This window comes from Ciconia boyciana, chromosome 1, assembly GCF_034638445.1.
Source record: "Ciconia boyciana chromosome 1, ASM3463844v1, whole genome shotgun sequence".
Lineage (NCBI taxonomy): Eukaryota > Metazoa > Chordata > Aves > Ciconiiformes > Ciconiidae > Ciconia > Ciconia boyciana.
Window position 1 is genome coordinate 116,114,768 of NC_132934.1, and position 18,535 is coordinate 116,133,302.

The 18,535-nt window shown below is 40.1% G+C and overlaps 1 protein-coding gene across 2 annotated transcripts in view; it reads right to left on the reverse strand.

Annotated features, from left to right (window-relative positions):
• GRIK1 (glutamate ionotropic receptor kainate type subunit 1) overlaps window positions 1-18,535 on the reverse strand; it is a 177,207-nt gene that overhangs the window by 43,581 nt on the left and 115,091 nt on the right. For both annotated transcript variants that reach the window (XM_072851856.1, XM_072851867.1), the window contains 3 exons: window positions 14,594-14,647; window positions 12,717-12,890; window positions 9,055-9,198 (listed from right to left, as the gene is read on the reverse strand). In XM_072851856.1, coding sequence (XP_072707957.1) covers window positions 9,055-9,198; window positions 12,717-12,890; window positions 14,594-14,647 — 372 coding nt within the window. The remainder of the gene's footprint in view (window positions 1-9,054; window positions 9,199-12,716; window positions 12,891-14,593; window positions 14,648-18,535) is intronic.

Genomic DNA, 18,535 nt, shown 5'->3' on the forward strand with positions numbered 1-18,535 from the left:
AGTGCTACTGTCTCCATGCCACTTCAGGTACGTCATCCTTCAGCTTTTAAGAAAAGGTGGCAGATGAGTGCATATGGGGATCTCAAATGGCATATCAGGTGTACCAGAGTGACAGACCTGTTCTGTTTAGTCAGCATCACCTGCTTATAAAGAAGGTGAACATCTAGTTTAGTTTTAAACTGATAATCCAAAATTTCTGATGAGGGCTGTGGTGCTAACTGACATCCAAATGCAGAGGCAGGCGATGATGTCTCCCCCATTGGGTCTTAGACTTATTAACAGAGCAGAACTCTGATGGTTACAGAATTATTTTCCAATAATGATTAATGCACATATACAAGAGGACATCGACTGTGTTGTTTGATGGCAAGGGACAAGACAGTGAGTGAGCTCTTTTTCTCATGTTGTTTTTTTTTTCCCCACTCCAAACTTTGCTTCTTGACTGCAAAATCAGATATCTGAAAAATTTATAAAACATAGGCACACCTAAACCTACTGTGGCCACATGCTCAGAATACCACAGATCACTTTTCTACAACAAAATCTTCCAACACTGTGAATAACAATACCACTATACACTAACCAAAATGGTAATGACCAAGGAAAAGTTTACTTTAATTTTCCTTTGGTTTTCTTTCCTTTTGGAAGAGAAAGCTCCTACTTTATTAGAATTGCAGAGACAGTTGATAGATTTAAGCGATAGTGATACTGCTTCTAGTTACAGTGGAAATCATAATGTGCTCTGAGCCACACATCAACTTATCAGCTCTTACAATTAATCCTCTTATTAAAACAGATCCTCAAGGATTACAGAATATAGTGAGTTAGTGTATGACTTTTCCATTATCCAGGTCCAAATCTAGCATAACAGATGTAATAAAAATAATTTTGGCATTCACCATTACAGGGTTTTATCTACCCCACTGAAAATCATGATGCTTCATAGTCTCTACTCAGAAGAGGTCCAGGACTGGAACAGTCCTGGGCTTTTACAAAGCAGCACTTGAATGGGAAAGAGGAGGTGTGGGGGATGCTTGTTCTTAGGAAGGGGTTTACGCAGCTGTTATAAGACTGAGCACACCCTGGCCTTGAAACAAGAGAGAGAAATGGTGGGTAAATAGAGAAAGGGGATTTCTTAGGAAAGTCACAGGCTGTTCCATGAGCCACTCAAGAGCACTCATTTCCAGAGCAGTGGCTGAGCTTAGTGACATTCAGGGGTAGTCATATGAAAGGTTTTTGGTGTGACGAATTTGACAAATGAACCCTGAATACTTGAGGATGACAGCTGAGGTGGATTCATTGCAGAGCATATGTTTGAAAAGCCTCTCAGTTCCTTTAAAGCTTATATGTACCAGATTGCTTTATATCAATACCAGAGATGAGGGAGTGGGTGTGAAGAATCAGAAGGGAAGGTCAAACTTTGCCAGTTATTCTTCCTAGCAAGAGCAGAGTCTACCTTACCATGCACGAACATGACTGTCACTGAAGTGTCTGGGTGGGATTACTGTTGACTATGAACCTGGAAACCATAACTTTATGCTACTGTGTTAATGGGGATTGGGATCCCATTGTAACAGATACCGCTTGTATAGACAAGACAGTATGTAGAGAAATCCTGTTCCACACAGCTAACAGACTAACTACACTAACAAAAGCCATAATTCATCTTTTACAGCAGGGAATCACAGTATTTCCAGCTACAGGACTTCTTCACCTAGATTTTAGGTCCTGCTGCTTTTGTTTTAGAGTGATGTGGTATCTACAAGCATGGATGGTGAACAGCCTGATCATGTCAGCACATCAGAAGTGCCTACCGAGCAATGACCAGTTTTGCCTTATCAGGTGACCACAGCATGGGTTTTGGAGCTGTCCTGAAGTCATTTGCTCATGGTTGCACAGAGTCTGTGGCAGAGCCGGGAGCCAAAGCCAAAGCTCTGGCATTCCCACCCATCATCTTGAGTGGGAAATGTCCTCCCCAACTAAGCTATTGTTCTATTACAGTGACATTGACCCATTGAACAACAGGGATGACAAGGAGCCTGTGGGGGCTTCATGTGGTGCAAGCCACATGCGATTTCCACCTGAGATAATGGGACCCAAGTGCTGGTAAATCAGTGAATGACTGAGTAGGAGGTTGTGTGGTTGAGGAACAGATTGTTTCAATGAGAGTGCATTGCTCCAAAACTAAATCATCTGCATTTAACAGTTATCTTGTAAGCTCTTTGGAGCAAAGACTGTGCACAGTGAATGGCTCAATGGTGATGTGACTAGGGCTCCTGGGAGCTTTTCCAGTACAAATAAGTATCATCCAGTTTCACCCATGCACTAACACTTAAATCAAAATATCAGTGTGGAGTAAATGATGAGCACTTTTAGTAGGTCAGGACATATAAAATATGTTCTGAAAAAAGGTTTTGTGTAGCAAATACCAAAATATCCTCCATATATTCAGATAAAATCACTTTATAGTAATTCTTGCTCATTTTTTATAAACAAATCTACTTTCCAGGTAATATTTAAGAAAGTAAAAACTGAATGGAAGAAAATATATATAAACTTTTTTGTCAGATTTCTTGTTTTGATTTTAGATATCACAGTATCAGAACCTTGCAGATAATTTTTTATCAATTAAATATGTATTCTTAGTATGCAAGTTCTAGGAATGCTATTTTGCAATCTGTGCATAGATCATTCCATAAATTTAGTGATTTTCCACTTGAAATTTGATTTCAGAATAGGAATCCCTATTGGCATTAACCTCGGCCATACATTATCTTGGAAAGCTGACCTTTATTTCCTAATAAATCATCATGGGATGCAAGTCTAGCAGTTGTTTTGTTTTCTCTTTAATTAAGAGTTTTCAGTTCAAAGTAACAGACAATAATAGGCTTATATCAGAAATGCATCCATTACTTCATGGACAAGAAGTAAGTTTTTAAAAAGTAAAACAAAGAAAAATGTTTGTTTTAATGAGAGTGGATCAAATCCTCATATCGAATTATCTAGTGAGAGAAGTCCTACCAAAGTAAATAACTGCTTTTCTTTGAATTAACTAAATATTGCAGCATCAGAGCCCAGAGAATAACTGCAGCCAGTATCTATAGATGCTGAAATTGACTCAACACTAAAACACAATGACAAAGATGCAGCAGAAGAGATGTTATTTTATGTTTTGGAGCTGAAATATTGTCATCTTTCCTCAGTCACGTGCATAGAGATTTCTGTGCAGCAGAAAGATTGGGTGACTGACACACAGATCCTTCCTCAGACAGCATGGGAGATGGTGAGTTCTTGGGTCTTCTGACATCCAGAGTCTTGTACTGCTCACTTCTTCTTTTGTTCCACTCTGTAGATTTTTAGTCCCATGGAAATACTCTTAGATGTTGACTTTGGTAGTAATAAAAGACCATGAAACAAAAGAAATGTTCTGTTCTCTTACAAGATGTTATGTGCTCCTTCGTTTTGAGATGCTGCCAATTTTAACAAAAAAAAAAAAAAAAAAAAGACGAGTATCTCCCCAGATGGATTGCTTTCTCTTCTGTCTTACTTTAAATTTGTACTTTCCTGTAATGAAAAATCTTCAGTTCCTTCTTCTTCCAATGATGTTCTATGTTTGTTTTAGATAGTTAGTTATTATCAAGAATCCCCTGAAAATTGCATCTTCTGATTTGCTACCAGTTAATCAAGACTTTGTGCATTCCTGTCCCCTTCTCAAAATGTTAGTCAGCTCATCAACTTTGGACAAAATCAGTCTGGATGTGGTCGTGCCATCATCAATTCATTAGTTCTGTCTTCTGTTCCCTGCACCGGAACTTCCCAGGAAATCTAGCAGTCCTGAGGATCATTGCTTGCTTCCTCCGTGCCAAGAGAAAAACAAACTGGCAGGATCGCACCTGCACTGGTTGATCAGAATGAGAGAGTAGGAACTTGCCATCCATCTAAAGTGCTGGGTAAATGTCAAACAGTTCAGATATTTAAAGGATATAAACTTTAAAACAATTATGTGCTGAAAAAAACCGATATCTGAGAGCTGCAAAACAGGACTAAAAACACAAGAAAATGGAGAAATCTACTACTTTCTTATTGTAGATCAACCAGGTCTAGAATAAGTGTGTAAATAGCAGATACTTCAGGACAGACAGGAGTTTCTAAATCATTTGTATACTCTCAGCACAGGAGAGGTAGACATGCAGGTGGTTTCGGAGGCAAGTATGGGCTAGCAAGCGACTAAAGCACTGAATCATCTTCACTCGGAAGAATTATTACAAATAAGTTGAGCCAGAGGCTTGAAAGATATACAGTCATGGTAGTCCCTGTATGACCAAGTCCACCCATCTTGTTGCTTTCTATGGTCATTAGCCTACATGAAGAAGTGGTTCAGCTCAGAGGATTGTCAAGACTTTTTTTCTGTGGTGCAGGTCTTCCCAGCTCTTTTTGTGGTGACTGGAAATTATAATGCTCCCTGTTTCCCAGTCTTCCTAATTATGCTGATGGAGAGGCCTCTTTCTCTACAGAGCAAGGCTTAAATGCCTTGAATTTGGAAGAAAAGATTCCAGGAATTACATTTTTCTGTATACAGGATAAGGGTTTTTTTTAAATTTTCTTTTTGTAAGGAAGAAACATGAAATAAAAACATTTATAGCCAATGTAACCAGAACACAGAGTACTACACTCTGAATTACCATCATGGTTTCAAAAAGCAGGCAAAATAACAACCTAAGATAATAAAGATGGTCTTGTTGCATAATTTTATTTCTTGATGCTGAGTCAGTTGCTGTCCTCTTGTACAGGGAAGGACTGGTTAGGTCTTTTTTTTAAAATTCATTTTAGTCTTGAAGCAGAGTGTCATTCACAGACCAGAGTCACACAGTGCTAGATGCTTTAAAAACTGTAGAATGTGTTCAACATTTACAGTACTCTTCCTGTACACAAATAAGCTAAATGAAGATCTCATTTTAAATCTTTAACAATGAAAAATGATGTGAGAATTTAAGGAGGCTTCTTCAGGGACTTAATTTTACTAATCCTTGTCTTTGTTGCAGACGGGAGACATTCTATGAAGCATACCACTTATTACTTGTAGAAACGAGAATTAGCTAGCAGAGGGCTGGAAAACCCTTTATAAATTCTAAGGAAAGAGTTTCTTGAGCTTGAAGGCATTTGAATGAGTTTGGCTTTCCTGTCTAACTGGGACATGGTCACTCAGAAGAATTATTACAAAGAAGTTGAGACAGAGGCTTGAAAGTTTTACAGACATAAGCAGTGCCTGAATGACCAAGTCCACTTATCTTGTTGCTTTCGGTGGTCATCATATTAGCCTACACAAAGATCTGGTTCAGCTCAGAGGATTCTTGAGAGCTTTTAATGTCACACCACGAAAGGAAGGCTGCATTCAGTTACTCGATGCAGAATCTAGATTGATTGCTCTCACTCCTGGTCTCTACTAATTAGACATGCTTGAAATGTATCTTGTCAAAAACACAACATAAGCTGAAATGTAGATGTAAATGCTTCCTGATTTCTTTTAATCTTTGAGATTTGTGTGTGTGATTCTGTTTGAGGGGATTTAAGAAAGTCACTCAAGATAAAGTCTGCATCTCTGTCTTCTGAAATACTTCTCTATGCAGTTGTTCTTTTACTTGTTACTGGATTTGAGTGAGGGGAGCTCACATTGGTTTAGGTGATAATTGAATAACAGGCAATCATTATTTTGGGGCTTATCTCATGCTTTAAAGGGGACATGACCAGGGAATTTGATCATTCAATTACAAACACCTGTTTCATGTTTACACACGTTTTCCTTTTAGGAAAGGTGGAATCATCCTTTCTCTCCCTATTCCCTCTCTGAAGAGAGACAACTCCTTTTTCTTTCTGGGCATGGATACTCCCTGCAAATGCTTCCATAAGGGCTAAAAGATTAAAATATCATTTAGATATGAATGACATTAGGTCGCTGAGAGACAAAAGCTTCTGACAAGGATTTACTTTTCATTAAAAAGATCTTAATGAGCTACTGTAGAAGAGTCTTCATTCCAGACAGTGTATTTTATGTAATATCCTCCTTTGCGGGAACTAGCTGATGACCGCTCTGACCTCAAAGCTGTCCTCAGGGCTGGGAGGCTTTGGTCAGGCTTGCTTTTCTCTGCAAATTTCCAAATGCTTCCTACAATCAGCATTAGCTCATGAGATCTTTAGAGCATAGAACATTACTCTTTTGGTTGCTGTAACTGATTATTCTGTAGCCTCAGACAGTTTTACTAGTGCTTTTCTCCTCTAGACTTGCTGGTAGCACTTCAAGTCTTGGTCATTAAGAAAAATAGGTAGTGGATCTGCTATTGCTGTTACCTGGTACACTTACCCAAAGTCCTAATATCGAGAGAGGAGTATTCTCACATTAAACTAGCCACCTTTTGTTTTCACGTACTCTAAAAATCCAGAAACCGACTCCAATGCACGTGCATTCAGATCAGCATGAATCAAAAGGCAATATTTTGCCCTAGGGTGTCCACTCTCCAGTTGCTTTCAGGGAGAAGCTAACAAGTGTGTACCTGAGGACCAGATATGACGTGAATCTTGACTTCCCAACAGGACAATGACAAACTGAAAAAAATTAATTTGCTATCTGCTGAGTGAAGAGAGGAGCAGCCTATGAGCTGCTGTACAAGTCAGAGGCTTTCCACCTTAACCTCTGCTCATGTCCTGACAGATTCTGAGGTCCTTTCTATTACCATCAGCCTGGCATTTTATAGCATTGGCCCACAAAGCAAATGAGATGACTGCAGTTTTTATCACCACTAAAATAAAACGCAAAAACCCACCATGGAGCCATTGAAGTACTTGCTCTGAAGTACTTGAAGCTCTAGCACCTGCAGGAGTCATTGCAGGTAACCTCTTTGTCTGAAAGTTGTTTATTTAGACTGCAGTACAGAATATTTGTCTTCAGGACAGTCTGTAAAATGCCTTCACAGACTGTCAGTACCAGATAACAAAATAGTAAAATTCAATTATATTTATGTGGGCCCAAACTATCATTCTGCCTGCTTGATTTTTTTTCTCCATACCTATTAACTTGATTCTTAATTTATAAAGTTCATCTATCCTTGTTGAGCAAACCAGATCCTAACACGAACCAGGGAGTTCCAAATGTATTTGCTACTTAGTTTCCAACACCTGTTACAGCCTTTATGAGAAATGTAATACTTCTTATTAAACCTTATTCTCTACTTTTAACAACCATCTTTTTTGGCTACAACAGAAACTGGAAGATAAGACTCTTGCAGTATTTAAAGCATTGTTTTACTGACCATGAAAGACACTATCTGCAAAACGATCAATAATTAGCTCACATATCTCACTCCATGCAAGAGAAGCTAGCTGTACATGATAAATGTGAACCGTATAATGGTTTAAGATGTGCATTGGATCTGCTGAGATACGTCTGGCACTCTTGGTCAAAGTATTTCTGGCTTAGGATTCAGGACCCTTATGCTATATACTTAGCATCACCCAAAATAAGTAGGTCACCACTGTAGAATTATGCAGGTGCATTCACTGATACAAAGTCTTCTTCTAACTTTCAATTTCATTATAATTATTCTTCAAATGCACCAGCAATTGTACGAGTAGCAATGCTACCTCATTTAGTGTGAGGTTGAGAAGTAGAAGAACGAAGGTTCCCATTTAGATCAAATCAGAAGGGAGGGGGGGGAGAAGTTCATCTTTATTACAGACACTTCTGAGACAATTTTCTCCTGTCTTTTACTGTTCCTGCTACAGTCTTCTCACCTCCTCCCCAGCAGGGGAGCTGGTTGCAGCATGGCTGATGTCAAGTGTGAGAGAAATAATCTTTACCAGTGCTGCTTCCCTGACTCCTCTGGGTGTTCCCATGATTGTGTTGCAGTGAGGAAAGTATCTCAAAGCTTCCTTAATTCTTAAGTCAGGTCCCTGAGTAGTGGGGTAATGCTTGTCTTTTCTTTATACTTTCAAAAAGAGAAGCTTACAAGGAAACCTTAAAATTCATAAAGCACCCTGTGTGGAGAGTACTGTTTCAGTAACTTTCAATGCTTTCTGCGTAGGTGAATCACCACGTCGTATATTGCCTATGGCAATTCTAAAAAATTTACTTGGAAACGTTTGGAGAAGGTGACAACAGCTCTTCTACATGTTCTGTAACCACCACATGTCTTGTCCTTCAGTTTGCTCCTACTATATTCCTGGATTCAGGTGTATGCCCTGATGTGCTGCCACCACTTACCTTGTACCTCAGCCTACAAGTCCTGTTCCACCTACACAAGTGCTAATGAATGTGGCTTTGATGATAGGAATCACACTGCCATGGACAAGAACTGGGGGAAAAGATTAAGTATATATAGGACACTCCATATAATTTCCAATTTTCAGGTCCACACTCTTCCCTAGAGGAAAAGTTTCCATTTGAAATTCATAATAAAAACTGAATTTTTGGAAGAGTGAAGGCATTTCAGCTAAAATGTGTATTTTTTAGAACATCTGTGCATCAGGCTAGCTCAGTGATGGATTCTTATGAGATAGTGCATGACTTCATGAAGCAATTTACTTCTTTAGAAATACCAGCTGCAATATTTTCTGGATATTGATTACTGATCAAACAATCTGCAAAACAACTGCAATTAAGTGGTGAAAAAAACCCAGAGCTACAGACTCACTTTTCTTTCAATTTCTAGAATGGCTGTTGTTAGTTATCTCATAGCTTTAGAAATTATAAACATCCATAATAAACATTAACTGAGCAAAAAACCTGGGAAGACTTATAGTGTGTTGGTCTGAGATTTTATCATACCTAGGGTTTAGCAGTTTCTTTTTTTGAAAGACCACATAAAGTCTCCACCAGAATGCAAGCCACAGCCTTGTGTCTGTAAATCAACGTTTCTCTGCTAGGAAGGTGAGGAAGAATTGGATATCCAAGTGCCAGAAACCAGAGCATAGCATATGACAAAGAGCAGGGAGCAACAACACAAGCCAGTGCAGTAAAGAAGAAAGGATTATGCTGACCATAAGCAGATGGTCTACACTTGCCTCTTTTATCAGATTCATAAATCTGGGTCCAAAACGCCACGGCTTGTGTCTGTGGCACTGCAGGGAGCTGACAGTCATTTGGGAGGCACGCTGGGACGCCACTGCTACCATGTAAACAGCATCGTACATCAGAGCTGCTTCAGTCTGCATGAAAAAACAGAAAGTCTTTCTTTAATGTCCATCTTTATGCCCAGTCCCTGCTTTTCTCTACTGAGAACCATTTCCCTGGGCTGTTGTTATGGAAAAGGCCACTACTGGATCTCCATGGAAATCTGAGGTGTAACAAAATCCATTTTTTCGCAGCTTATATTAATTTCAGAGTATTTTCAGGTAAGCACTGGGAAGAAAACTACATTGGCTAGCTACAGGAAGAGCGGTCGGTGGGTTCAGCACAGGAAGGAGTGCATGGGTAGCTCTGTGTCAGAGCAAGGAGTTTTAAGAAGCCTCAGGTGATACAGCAGTCCAGGTCCCATCCTCCAGGCGTGTCTTAGGGCCAAGCATTTTGCAGTACTCAGTCTTCTATAGTTCCCTCATGGGATTTGCCAAAGACTCTCAGCACCTCCAGGTGTGTCATTCAAAAGCATCACGCAGGTGCTCAAGCCAGTCTCTGCCCAGCCTGCTGGTTGGCATGTCACGGTGGCATGGCAAGGGGGTGTGTGGGAGGGCTGCTCACGTGGGGCTTGTACTAGCTCCCCATCACCGCTCTTCTCATGGCACTTGTGGGATTGCTTTCTTCCCCACAGGGTAGGCAGGCCCTGCTTTCCAGGGAAATCAATCCCACCGAGCGCCTGGTAGGTATTCCACTGGACAGACATCTACTGTCTCTAAGTGTCTACTGCCCTCAAGGACCTTGGCTTTTGGCACAGGTGTGTGAAGTGGCCCCATCAAGATTTGGCTAGGGCTGTTCCCCTGCCATACCTCCCATGCTGTCTTAGAGAGAGGTGAACTGTCCTTTTGAGGTGTCTTTTTTGGTGATTAAGTTGGACTTATACATCTAACTTTTACTTGTCTAAGACAGGGCAGATGAATACAGTCCTTAGATACTTAAATATCACTAAAATTACTGGATGCTGTTTGTGCACCTATGTTTCTTTTGAGAATGGGTTTATTGGTTTAAAAGCATGCCCAGTAAGCCTCAAACTGAGATCGCACACCCTGTCACCCTGTATCACTGGGAAGTTTTAGAAAAATCTGCATTGTGCTTCAGTACTCTCATGTGTGAGGTGGGAATGGCCATGTTTCGCTTAATGCACAGGGATGCTGTAAAAATGAAGTGCTTACCTTTCTTGTAAAGCTACTGAATAATTAAGCAGGAGCCTTAAAAAAAAAGTACTAACTCTGCAGATGAGAAACCAGACTCATTTATATGAACTGCAAAGCTAATCCATTTTTTATTCCTTTCCCATGCAATTCCTTTGGGAAATTAATAGATTTAATTCTTTGTCTATTTCATTTACCTAAGTAAATTACAACAGCACCAGTCTTATCAGCATTGGAGGCTTTTGCTGGCAATCAAATGTGATCTGAATTTATCAACCAATCTTAATATACTGCAGATGAGGAATTGCTCTTGACACGCTAGTCAGGGTCTGCCCAAAACAATGCTCCCACAATCAGAGCAAATTGAAAACATTATAAATGGTGAGGCAAGCAGGAGGAGACAATAACAGCTGTTCTCAGCGTCAAGTGTCTTAAAACAGATAGTTCTTCCAAGCGGACCCCGAGATTAAAAGCCTGATCCAAAATCCCTCAAACTCAATGGAAAGATTCCCATCAATGTCAATGGACTTCAGATCAGTTTTTACATTAGACTGGGGACATGTCCATTCAGGATTGAATTTTACTTGGTCACTGGAGTCCCAGTCTGCCTGTGTCCCAGGCCTAGAGACTCTGGAGATACTTCGTGAGAATGCTTCAGTGCACCTCACTTTGCACTCCTATCTGGGACCACCGATGCTTTTACTTGATAACATGGTGCATCCCGCAGTGTTTGTACATTGGCAGCATTGCCAGACTTGGCTGTTTGGATCTCATGCTTGTGTAACTTGTTACTCATACATCCTGCTGTGCAGCAACGGGGAGGTTATATCACCCCCCTTAGCCTTTTATTTCTCTCCTTACTGTTGTTCTGTTTTAGGGCTTGGGGTTGCAACAAAAGGTTACCTCATTTTGTGAAGCAAACTGCCTTATATTAATGCCTGTACTTGTGCATAAGAAGAAAGGGACTATGAGTTAGTCCTGGAACTTGTTTTTCTGATTTTCATATTCTATTTAAATTATTGCAAAGAAACCCAAAGATCTCATTAGAACAACTATGCCTCTGTGCGCAGTTTGGGCATAAAGTGGGACATGAACTCAAAACTCTCTTGGTTGTGCACTGCTGACTTCCCACAAGCTGACATCAGGGCAAACAATACAGCATGAACCAGAAGGGAGAAATTCTGAGTTAACAATAGGATATGTAATCCTGATCTCCTTATACTGTGCAGCTTGTCATAGCCTTATTGTCTAATGAAATATAGCAGTATTGCAGCTCTCCATCAAACTGAATAAGCAGAACTTGCTATGAATATTTAAATGATCACAGCCAACTAGGAAGATGCTTTCCTTGGTGCTCATGCTGTTTCAGAGCATCAAGGACACTACGAGATTATAGAGATGCAAAGGAGATTATAAGAGTCAGAGACACAAAGGAGAGCATAAGAGTCTAGTAAGAACTTTGTTTTTCCCAGTTTTACAGTTGAGTGAATGCAGGTGAATAGCTATGTGTGAAGAGCTACCCTTGCAGGTCTTGTTTATTCACATTAGAAGTTCCCAGGGACAGCTTTCTCCCCTGCTTTGTGTATAAGTGAGCACAATGGCACTGCCCAAAAAAAGCAACATTTTTTTTTAATGCTAGAGGTAGCACGCATGATGCATCTCTCTTCAGGATGTTAGGACTTTTCAAAATTTTCTCTGCAATCATCTGCAATAGTCCATTTCATATCACTTCGAACTCCACTCAGTACATAAGACACATTATCTTATATTGCAAAAAGATGGCAACCCTTCACCTTGCAAAACTGAATGGAGTCACGCTGTCCATGTAATTGTTCCTATTCTTTCCTTTACTTCTTGGGGGAGTGATAGGGAGGAAATCCTAATTTCCTGGCTTGATGATACCTTTCATGTATCTTTAAATTATATCTTAAAAACCAGAGTTGCTGTAGATGATGAGAAAGGGCACTTTTCCAATTTAAAAATGCTATTACCTGTCCACATGTACAATATCTTTCCCTGCAGGTTATAAATCGTATACCTGCTCTGAAAGTTTTTATTTCCTGTTATGTTCTTCACTCCATCCAGAACATTATTAGAGAAATGAGGCAGCACTGTATACATTTGGCAACATTAAGATGAATGGTGTTAGCTGGATGGCACCATGATGGAGAATTGTCACTCATCTTTAGAGCTACCCGGCAGTGGTTTGTCACACAGATGAGTACAACATTGGTTTACAGGGCAAATGCACTTTTGGGTAGAAGCAGGTAGTCTGTTTGGGGGATGCTGCTTCAGCATTCGCATTGTGAAATAAAGCAGTAATGAGATCGGTTCACATCCGCTAGAACAGCATTGCGAAGCACGCTGTAGACGCCCCTGCATCATTGTGGTTGTTCACTTACTGTCATCATGCCATCAAGGAGGCCAGTCTCTGGTTTTGGTGGCGCCTGTAGACGCTCCATTGACCATTTCTCAATGACCGACGAAACTTGCGGGTTCTCGACGTTGAGCAGGCGAAACCCTGTCATATTTACTCCGCTGTATCTGTAGGGTTCCAGGTCTAATGCAAATAGATCCTAAATCACCGTTAAGAAAACAAACAAAACCAGATGTAGTATTTTTAAAGCAAAATGTTCAGAAGATACAATTAGGCCAAAATTGTATTTGATTTTCAATGCAAAGCTCAAGTGCTGTTTTTTTTTCCTGTGAATGCTCTGCTTGCCCTCAAAGCCTAGTCATGACCGCCTCAGTTATAAATCTGAAAAAACCAAAGCTGTGTGAAATTTATGACAAACCACATATCTGCTTTGTTGGAACGTAAAAATCAGTTCCCCACACCACCACTATTTTGCAACCAATCTGCACAGCAGTATCTAATTTTTATTTATAGCAGCCCTCTAACAGTGTTTCAGCTTTGACAAACCAACATGAGGAATTAGCCGGCCAATGTCAAGCTTATTTCTCTACTTGGGGAAGGAAAATTCCAAGAGATGTCGAGAGTGATACACTTTTACTACTTATGAATCCCATTTTTCTCCTGCCTTGCCTCCTTCAGGTGACTTGCTGCCAGTATGTCTAATGGATGTGTCAGGTGAGTGCACAGTAAGTCCATGTGCTTCAGTGCTCCGCATTTACAGGGCAGGAAAATAATGGATATTCTAAGTGATATAATTGTGTGGCACACTCCACAGCTGTATTTATCCAGCAGTGGAAATATGATAACTGCTTTTCAAAGCCTGAAGGCTGTTTTTCAAAACAACTTTTTGCTGATCCCGGCAGGCCAGGAAAATGACAAATGCATTGGTCATGCTTTAATACCACACTAACCATAAAAATGTCAACATTTACAATACCACAATGTTGAGAGACCACCAGCACTGCTTACTGTTCTATACTATCTCATGCACATTGTTGATGGGTGGTTACCATTTTGTGTTAGATTCACTGCTATTGTATAAAACTGCAAGTTCCACAGTAAATCCTAAATTTTCATATTTTCCTTCATGTTAAAATGGGATCAAAAAGAACTATTTCAAGCTACTACTTCAAGTTCCAAACAGCTAGAGAGCCTTTACTGACTAATGAATTGACTATTGGATTCAAAATTATTTTCCACTTCCACATAAAATTTTATATGGAAAGGAAATAAAGAATAAGCTGATGCACATGAACAGATACAATCCTGCCCTCTAGGATTGTTCTAGTAATATTGGTTCTTTGCTGTCTTTCTAGTCTACAATGCAAATGGACCTTAAGCATGGATTGAGTTATATTTATATATAGCATATAAGTTAAAATATAGGAAAAATGTGCTGAAATAAGTATTCATAGATTTGTACCATAAAAGAAAATTTAAGCTTTTTCTTTTACTATAAAATTTCCCAAGTTATTTTATACATATGTGATTTTGTGTTTTTGTAAGTAAACTAAACATTTTAACAATGAACCACACCGGCCATGGTGCTTGCCCTCGGCTCCCCTGCAAAGCCATTCATTCGTTATTTTGTTTCACTCTGATCCACCTGTACCGACGGCTCCCCCTTAAACGCAATACTGCAATTAATTTTCATTGTATTAAAGTGTTAGCCAGCCCCACAGATACTGCAATACAGCTTCCTTATAAAATTGTCACTCCTGATATTACTTAGGAGTGTTAGTACTCATTCTCCAGGGGTTTCCTTGAATAATGGCAACAAAAATCTCCCAGAAAAAGCATAAATTTTTAGTTGTCTTTTCTGCAACAGAGAAAATTCACCCCCAAATCTTTAGTGTTCCTTACCAGTGTTGTAAAAAAGTAGTGGTAGTATTCGGTCATCATTCCCATGGAAAGAATCTGTTGAAAGAGGTTGAAAGGTGAATGTACCTTACACTGGATGCTTTCAGTGTAGTGCATCGTCTTTTGAAAAGCATGGGTTAATCTGGAACAATACGTTACAGGTTATGAAAACTTAATTACAATAAAACCTACATTTTTCTTCAGGAGCAAAAAATATCATATTGTATTTAAATTATGTTTTTATCACCTCTGCTCATGAAACAGATTAAAGATTGCAAAACTTCTAGGACAAGAAAAATGACTAGCGATAACGAGGATCTGATTTTTTAAAAGTGAAATTCTTTCGTCTGCAGTTTAGAAGTGTTACAAAGGAATTTACTGGCAGACAACGGAATTTGTAGGGAAAAGTGCTTACGTGCATTTTTTTTTAATTCTGGATTACCATGTGAGAACAAGACACTTGGTGAGTGCTCACTGAAGTAAACCAGAAAAACAAAAAGAAAAAAGCTTCTATAAATGCCTTTTGTTCCATCTGGGGAATGCAGGTCCGCAGGAGGTTGTCAAAACAATCGGTGTGAAAGGATTTCTGGTCTGGATTAATTTTCCAGAGTCAGACCTTTCCGAAGTCTGCAAGGTAAGGATGGCTTTTAAAGGCATACTGACTGGCCACCTCGGGTGCAAAAGGAAGAAGTTTTTCTTCCCAGCCCTCATGTTGCAGAAAACTTTGAGAGGGACATGTTTTTTTCCCTCAGCCCCTCTCCAAAAATCTTTGGGAATGCACACATAAAACACCCCTGATTGTGTATAGCAGGATGCTCTACGGTTTCAGCCCAGCATCACCTACCCTTGTTGCCGCGTCCATGCACGCTATTACCATTTTGCCCTCTCTGGGATCTTGTGAAGAGGAGGAGGAATTATGAGCTAGGAAACTACTGAAGAATTAATTATCATGACAGTAACACAGACAAAGGTTAAATGTTATTCAGTCTCGATCACAGTAACGTGAGTATCTGCTATGAACAGTATTTTAGGACACTTTTAGCTGTTTGAAAGACAGGGGAAAATAGTGTGATTTGTCTTGCCAAAATTCTCTTTCATTGCAAAAGCCTCTGAAAAACAGTTGTGTGATTGTGTATGGCAATTCCTCACATAAAAAAAGGAAAGAACCTAAACTTTCTAAGCTGCAGTAGATAATAAAAACAGCTCAGTGTTAATCACAAACAACCAAACCATTTCCAGCCAGTAAAAATCAAGCCAGAAGGCAAGTATTTTATTGAAATGCTCCACTGAATTCACATGTCAAAACTGCCTTTTTTATTTCTTATTTTATTAATTTTCTTCTATTCCATTTCTTAGAGTTATTTTATTACCTGTAGAAATGAGCAATCTAGCAATCCTGGAGACTGATGTTCCTTCCCTATTTACGCACAGAAAGTGATATATGGTAGCATCAATGGAAACTTTTGCGTGCTGTGTTTCCCAGCTGACCTGGCTGGACTCAGTTCTGCTCCCTGGAGCTGTTGGATTTCTGTGTCTAAGGTTCCTGCTATGGGAAGGAGGTGCCAGTCAGGATTTTTATGATGCAGGTCTCTTTTGAGCTGAAACTGTATTAAAATAACCCAGTTGCTTCATATGGGGGACAGACCAGCTGCTAGGTTATACAAATGTGGTTTGAGCCCAGGTAATCCTCTGTATGCCTCTGCTGGTTTTGGCTGGGGTAGAGTTAATTTTCTTCACAGTAGCTAGTATGGGGCTATGTTTTGCATTTGTGCTGGAAACAGCATTGATAACACAGGGATGTTTTAGCTATTGCTGAGCAGTGCTTACACACAGTCAAGGCCTTTTCTGCTTCTCGCCCCACCCCACCAGCGAGTAGGCTGGGGGTGCACAAGGAGTTGTGGGGGGACACAGCCGGGACAGCTGACCCACACTGGCCAAAGGGCTATTCCATACCATATGGCGTCATGCTCAGCATATAAAGCTGGGGAAGAAGAAGGAAGGGGGGGATGTTCAGAGTGATGGTATTTGTCTTCCCAAGTAACCATTACATGTGATGGAGCCCTCTTTTCCTGGAGATGGCTGAACACCTGCCTGCCCATGGGAAGCAGTGAATTAATCCCTTGTTTTGCTTTGCTTGTGTGCGTGGCTTTTGCTTTCCCTATTAAACTGTCTTTATCTCAACCCACGAGTTTTCTCACTTTTACTCTTCCGATTCTCTCCCCCATCCCACCAGCGGGGAGCGAGCATGCGGCTGGGTGGGGCTCAGTTGCCGGTCAGGGTTAAACCACAACAATGCCTAAATTTATTTGGTCCCCTACAGGAAGTTTGCAGTTAGTCCATGGTGTTACATTAGTATGAAAGCAAGTTCATACAAATAAGTGTAAACAGGAGGATACAAATACTCAGATTTAAATTATTGATTCATTACAGTTTTAATTCTAGCTTGAGATAGAAGAGCTGACATCAAGTCATTGCACTTTTGTTATCAGAAGATATAAACTGCAATCTGCATGTGTAGAAATAGTAAAACAATGGAGAACCAGGACAATGTTAAGCCATATAATGCCTTAAAATATAACTTTACATTAACTAGACAGATACATTAACTAGAATGATTATAAAGTGTGTAGCCTGGATGTTTGGGAACCATTACCTAGCTTGTGCTGCTGCAGCTAGACTGCTACTGGGTAACCAGCTAGTTAATCCAAGGTAGCCCAGTTATTGCTTTCCTCGCAAATCCAAGGGTAGTAGCCTAAGAGGAGTGTTTGCCTCCTGAACACATTTTTGATTAAAACTTTTTATGAGAATATTGATTCCCAAGTAATGTGCTATAAACAGAGCTGGCAGGACACACACATACCTGTGAATAATAATGATTTCAAAAGTCATGCTACAGGATTGTCTTTGAAAAAAAGACAGAACCAAAAGCCCTGAAAAACAAAGGCAGTTGCATGTAAAAAGCGAGGTTCAGTCAGCAATGTTATCTGCCATAACCAAGACACAAGTTCACAATGGCAATTGCTGGAAGGGTGCCACGGATTTGCCAAAGATCCTGCACCCAAGGACTCCATGAGAGATGTTTGCTGAATTTTTTCCAAATAAAGTATTGCAGCAGCCCAGGATAGCTTAATCAATATGTCACTTCTGTATTTTCTATATTAACGGTGACTCAATTAAGATATGAAGATACAGACAGCTGGAAGGGAGCTCGTAAGTGGCACACACACCTTAATAATGTCCTCGTCTGGTTAAGGAATAAGAGTTGATGTTGGATCTGTCCCACGCTGGGCCTTGATCTGCCACTGAGCTCTGCCCTCTCACTTAGCATTGGTCACAAGAACAGCCTTAACTGGTTGTCCTCCCCTCTAACAGTCATTAAGGATGATAATTAGTTAACAGTTATATAGCACTTAGACATCACTGTGACACGTGAGTTAGATCTGTAGATTGACCTAAATAGGGTGCTTCTTATTTATGGATCATAAAGACTTTGTAATAATAACTTATTTATGGTTTAGGGTAACATGGTCACTAAGTAAAATTCCCAATGAATGACGATTTAATGACAGTACCAAATGCCCACCCTGATGGATGGTATTAGGAAAACAGGAGATGAAGGCAAGTTAAAGCCAAAGCAAGAGGAACGCTGAGTATCATGCTGGAGACCCCAAAGCATTAATGACTCCCAGGCCTTAATGGCTTGGATGCTCCTATTAGTGTAAATACAGGAGTTGCAAGGACTCGTCTTCTGCTGCGTGTTTGCAACACAGCAGATACAGGGAAAGCAGCTTCTAAGAGCTACCAGGAGCAAGACAATAATAAAAGCATGTTAGGAGCAAAGACTCCTTTCAGGTTGGGACAACTCTGAAGTACCTTGCAAAGCAGCTGCACAAGCTCTTGCCACAGATCAAGTGTCCTCCCCACTAGAGAAAACGGGCACAACAG